The sequence below is a fragment of the Manacus vitellinus genome, unplaced genomic scaffold (genome assembly GCF_001715985.3).
Source record: "Manacus vitellinus isolate BGI_N305 unplaced genomic scaffold, ASM171598v3 scaffold_47_pilon, whole genome shotgun sequence".
In the NCBI taxonomy this organism is placed as follows: domain Eukaryota; kingdom Metazoa; phylum Chordata; class Aves; order Passeriformes; family Pipridae; genus Manacus; species Manacus vitellinus.
The window spans coordinates 4,467,423-4,473,555 of record NW_021940585.1 but is presented as its reverse complement, the minus strand read 5'-3'; the positions used below and the strand labels follow the sequence as shown (position 1 = coordinate 4,473,555).

The window sequence follows — 6,133 nt, the reverse complement described above, 5'->3', positions numbered from 1 at the left end:
AGCTCCTCCTTCATGTTGCCCAGCGTCTCCACGATCATGTCCTTCATCTCCTCCTGCTTGCGGTTGGCGATGCCCATGAGGGACTCGTAGAGCTCGTTCTCCTTCCTCCTGGTGTACTCCAGCCTCTTGGGCGTGATCTGCAGGTCCCTCTGCATGTCGAAGGCCTGGTTGATGAAGATGTTGAGGCAGCGACAGTGCAGCTCGTTCAGGCTCGTGGCCGCCTCCACCAAGTGCTTCTGCAGCACCTGCCTGGAGAAGGTGCTCAGCAGCCTCAGCTTGTCCAGCTGCTCCACCAGCATGCTCTGGGCCCCGCTGTCCCCGCAGCTGCAGTGGTTGGAGCTCAGGTACTGCAGGTCCAGCAGCTGGCAGTGCAGGGGGGACTTGTCGCTGTCCGGTTTTTTGGGGGAGATCAGCTCCCCGCCGGCCTCGGGCACGCGGAAGAAGAAAATGGGCAGGGAGAACTTCTCCTTGATGGTTCTCAGCTCGCTCTGGTCCGAGGGGGACAGCTGGGCCTCGCTGATGGCGAAGGTCACCACGGGCAGCACCTGGTTCACCAACTCGCCCAGGGTGTCCTCGGCCGGCTGGAAGCCCCGGCACGGAGCCACCACCACGTCCACCTCCTGAGGGCAAACACAGACACGGCTGGGCAGGTCCCCACGGGCCAAAACGCAGCAGAACTCAAGCCAGAACCACTCAAACCCCTCAGGGAAGTTCTGGGGTCTCCCACACAGCACCACCTGCAAGGCTGATCCCACAGGGATGCACCCAGACGGGGGTCTGTGTCCACTGACTCCAAATTCCTTATTCTGTGCCAAGAACCTTGGAGTTTTAGCCCAGTTTAGAAGAAAACTTCCAAAAAGCGTCCCAGGTAAGTGCTGTCACAGAGCTGCTGGAGCAGGGATGCACCCACACATGGAGCACTGACTCCAAATTTCTTACTCTGTACCAAGAACCTTTGAGTTTTAGCCTAGCTGAGAATAAAACTTCCAACAAGTGTCCCAGTATCACAGAATAACTGGAATTCTTCAGCTTATACCTGTCCCATCTTGCACCAGCCTCTCCTGCTGCTGTTCCCCAGACATCCATGCTGCCAGATTCCCAGGAGCAGGAAGCACTACACGAGCCACTACTGCCAAGAAAAAGGCAGCACAACAACCTGAGTTCCCAGCCAGGAGAACAGATGGCTGTGACAGGCTCGGCTGTGACTTTCTTTAAATCCAACCAAAAGCTACAAGAAGGATTTTGTTTGGTTATTTTCTTATTGCACAGTTGCACTGCTGGGACAGCACTTCTTACCAACCCTGCTGGGAAGGGCCAGTTTGAAACCTCCTTCCTTCCCTTCCAAGGAAGATGGGAGTCCCCTTTGGGTGTGCAAGATCAGTGTTAGAATTCCACACATGGCTGCTAAAATAAGGAAAGAAAGGCTTTGAACTGAAGAGACAATTTAAAGTACCATCTTTGGCTCATAACAGAGGGTGATAATTACCAATCCTTCAGTCATTTTTCTTGACCAGATCTCCTGACCACCCTCAGAGCTCTCAGGAAGCCACTCCTGCCCCCAAACCTGGCTGAGCAGAAGGGGATGTGCAGGGCTGCAACATCCCCCAGGAGCTGACTCACAGCAGCCACTGTAAACAAAGGAGGAAGCCAGAGCTGTCTCCAGGAGACGGGGGAGAAAACCAACACCCCCCCCAACACCCCAGCAACTGGTCCTGCTGCTGCCAGGAACCTCTTCCAAAGAGGAAGCACTCCTTGCCCACCCTTTGGTTGGTTTCCCCTGCCCTCAGTGTCCTTGAGATGTTGAAGCACCATCTCTGCAGCTCCATCCTGCTGAGCATTAACGTGGGGAAAACCTCTGACTCACGGGGGATTCCAAGAATTTTCCAGCTGGTTCTCCCCAGGTCAGGCTGCTGCAAACAATCCTCACAGAGCTGGGAGCATCCAGCTGCTCTCAAGGAACTCCAGCCCTGTTTTCCTGCACTAAAAGGCCCTTTATCAAACACCAAAGCTTCCCACTTGGCCACCTGGATGTCAGGAAGGCAAATATTGGAGTTAAAGCCCTGCCACTTCCCAGGGGCTGCAGACACCAACCCAGGGAATAAAAATGAAAACCAAGGATCAAGGAGATCTTGACCTACAATGAGACAAGTGGAGTCTCTGCTGAATGTGCCACTTTACTAAACCAACAGATAATTCCTCATTTCCAAGGCACTCCAAAGCATTTCTTTGCTCCATCCCAAGAGGGCCTTGTCCTATTTTTCCCAGGCTCGGGGCAGTTTAATCACTGTTTGCTCAGTTAACTGAGGGGCTGAAAACCAACCCAATTTAGTCCCTTTTTTACCCAAACTCCTCCTGTGACTGAAGGCCAGTCTTTTCCTGCCCCAATTGGATACTTTGCCTTCCAAGAACAGCCTGTGACTCACTGAAGTCTGACAGTCACTGCATTTATTACACATGGGAGCTCATTTCATGCCTCCCTATTAATCTGAGGAACATTTATACCCCCAGATCTTACTTAGAATCTTTTTTTCTTGTTTGTTTTACACACACTTCCCCCACCCAATTCTTCTGAAATCTTGCCAGTTTATCCTGTTTCCATGGGGATCTGAGGCACCAGCAACAGAGAGAATCCCGTGGAAGAGAAGTGATCGACACCAAACTCTGCTGTCCTGGACACAACTTGGACTTTAACCCCAGTCTGGGGGGGAATTCCATTTTAATTTTGCTGGAAGGGCCCAAAAAAACCCCTCTGAGGTGCCCACAGCCACCAGCATGAGGAGCAACTCTCTTCCCTGACCATGAAAACAAGAAATCACTGAGCCAGCAAAACGAGAAGCAGAGAACAGGTTTCACGTGGCTGGGAGAATAATTTCACACTCCTGGCATTTTTAGCATCTCCTACTCCCAGTTATTCCAGTAAAAAGGGGGAGATGGAGACAACTTCAGGTGCTGGATGCTGGTTTGTGGCAGGACACCCTAAAGCACATCCCAAAATAACCTGGAATGAAGAACATCTCGGCCAACAGGATGCTTTTATGTATTTACACTACAGAACTGCAGAAATTCCTTTAAAAATACTCCTTTATATTCCTATAAGCTTAAAGATGTTTGGATATATAGATTAAAAACACTCTCAGGAAGGAGATCAGAGCACATTCCTCCAAGTTTTAAGCTGGATGGCCATAAATTATCCCCCAGCAGGTACTTAAGCACATCCTTTGCCACTAATTCCTGTGCCCTGACTCACTCCTGCAGCACCTGAGGCAACACAATAAACCCAAATTAACCCAATTCTTCTCCTCCATTCGTTTTCCAGCTCTGTCAGAGCAGATGAACAGTTTTCTTTCCCTACAAACCCTGCAGCCCGAGACTCCAAGTCCCACAAAACAAAGAGAACAGCAGGAAAAGGGAATTTTTAAGCCCATCCAGAGGAAAACCAACCCTTCAGGGGAGCCCATTTCAGCTCCCAGGCACGACTGATAAGATTTAGGGAAAGAGCCAACTGTTTGCTCCCACTGTAAATCTAATAATCTGTCTGGTTAAATGGATTATTCCCCATGACCCACATGAATTCCTGTGCACAGAGATCCCCAAGGAACAGAGCAGCTTTGCCAACCAAGTTTTTTTTCCAGCCCTGATATCTGATGTTTAAAAATAACTTTTAAGTTCACCTACCCAGGAGCACAAGGTTCTCACAGCAGCTATTCCATGTAAAATGAAATTTTTTGGCTCCTTCCTCACCCCTTCTTCTGTGAGACAGGTTTGGATTAAGGCACAGAAAATCAAGGATGGTGCCATCCTGGATATGAGGCTGTAGAAAAAAATCCCTCAGGGTGCTCCAGTGGCAGTTTGATGTTAAAACCAGGAATATTCTACACTTCTATTTGATTTACCTCCAAATAAAAAAATAGTTTCATTTATTTGGATATTGCTAACTTACAAATAATTTAGTCTTTCTTGACTGGTTAATGTTCAAATAATAACAAAGTGTTTAAATATGTAAAATTGGAGGTTATGAAATACAAAAAAACCCAGATGAAAATACAGGGATTTCAGGGAACAAATGGGGTAAAATTCAGATTGATTTCCCTCTCCCTCTGTCCAAAAATGGGCTGAGCTCCTCCAAGTTATTGGGCAAACCTAAATCCTTAAGATCAGTACTGAATATCCTGTTAACATCCTGGATGTGACTGTAATTAGAGTCAGAGTTTTGTTCCACAAGTGAAGAAAAAGCAGAAGTTCCTTCAGAGCTGTTCTGCAGACACGAAATTTTGGAGAGTGTCCAGAAACCTCCCCCATTATGGCTCTGGATACAAATTCCACTGGTTCCAGAAGCCCTGGCCACGACAGGCAGGTATTTACTCAAACTGCACTGCTTGGTCTGTGCTGGGCAGAGCTGGAGAACTCCCATGAGTTAGAAAAGTGGGATAAAACAGGTCTCAGCAGGAGGCCAAACTCTGGGATTTACCAGGAATTCACCAGGAAGCTGCTCCCCAGCCCATCACCTGGACAATTAACCAGGATCTCCTATCAAGCCTTGAAAAATTTGCTTGTCCTTGATTTGCCATCAGGAACCCTTTGAATCCATCTGAGGCTGATTCACCCTCCCTCATCCTTCCACTGGAAGAGCTTTTTTATTTCACCAACCCCTTTCAATTTAATCTGAGTCGCTGTTTTCATCTAAATGCCCTAAATATAACTGAGGGCAGACAGAGGGATCTTTGTCCCTGCCAGGAGGAGCTGAGGGAGGGCTGCACCCTGCAGAGCTGGCCCCTGCAAAAACCTAAGCAGGGCAAAGAAAGGGACAGCTGAGGAGCCTTTTCTGCCCAGCAAGGCAGGAGTTGGGAAGCAGAAGACCCAGAACAGGCATTTCTCCTTTGCAGCACCACTTTTCCAGTACTCCAAGAGGCTCCAAGAGAGCTGGAGAGGGACTTTTCACAAGGGCAAGGGGGAATGGCCTAAAGCTGAAGGAGGGGAGGGTTAGATGGGATATTGGGAAGGAATTGTTCCCTGGGAGGGTGGGGAGGGTGCCCAGAGAAGCTGTGGCTGCCCCTGGATCCCTGGAAGTGTCCAAGGACAGGCTGGACAGGGCTTGGATCAACCTGGGCTGGTGGAAGGTGTCCCTGCCCACGGCAGGGGGTGGGACTGGATGAGCTTTAAGATCCCTTCCAACCCAAACCATTCCATGATTTTAGGATTCTGCCAACCACAACGCTCCAGAATTATTTATACTGCAATAACAAAGGCTCAACACATCATATTAAATGCAATGAAGAGGTTGAGGAAGCTGTGAAACACAACCCTGACAGATATTTGTAAGCACCAAACCACAGCACTCCAGAACAGGAACAGATTTTATGGCCCAGCAAAAGCAAAGTCACAAAGCAAGACACAACCAGTGTTAGAACCAGCACTGGGATCAACTCCCACCTTCCTGCTCTTAACACCTGCAGCTTCCAGGGGCAGCACAGAGATGCAAAAAGCCTCTCCTCTCCCAAAGGGAGCCAGGGTGGAATGAAGAAGCTTTGTGCTGACAATGAGCTCTTCAGGACAGAAAAAAAGTTCATACCCTTGTAGGACAGCTGCTGGCTGCCAGGAGACAGCAAAGCCAACTCTGAACAACCCTGGAACTCCAAGACACTTGGGATATTGGGAAGAAACTGTTCCCTGGGAGGGTGGGGAGGCCCTGGCACAGGTTGCCCAGAGAAGCTGTGGCTGCCCCATCCCTGGAAGTGTCCAAGGCCACGTTGGACAGGGCTTGGATCAACCTTGGATCTACCAAGACACTTGCAGTTCCAAGCTTGGCTCCTGAGGGGGATGGAAGCACGACAGAGGAACAACAAGGCCAAGAGTCAAAGGCTGGACTCGATCTCAGAGTTCTTTTCCAACCTAATCAATTCTGTGCCTCAACACTGAAACAAAAGCACATCAGCACAGACAGTGATGTCCAGTTAAAGCCCAGACTCCAGCTTCTCTTTAATTAAGGGAACCTCTCTGCCTGAGAGGTGGCAACATTTCATAGAATCACAGAGTCAGCTGGGTTGGAAGGGACCTCTGAGATCATCAAGTCCAACCCTTGATCCAACCCCGCTGTGGTTCCCAGCCCATGGCACTGATGCCACATCCAGTCTCT

The 6,133-nt window shown here is 49.4% G+C and overlaps 1 protein-coding gene across 1 annotated transcript in view; it reads right to left on the bottom strand.

The window, feature by feature from the left end:
* DSTYK (dual serine/threonine and tyrosine protein kinase) overlaps positions 1 to 6,133 on the bottom strand; it is a 46,060-nt gene that overhangs the window by 12,580 nt on the left and 27,347 nt on the right. Inside the window, exon 4 of the mRNA XM_029962494.1 lies at positions 4 to 620. Within this exon, the coding sequence (XP_029818354.1) occupies positions 4 to 620 (617 nt within the window). The remainder of the gene's footprint in view (positions 1 to 3; positions 621 to 6,133) is intronic.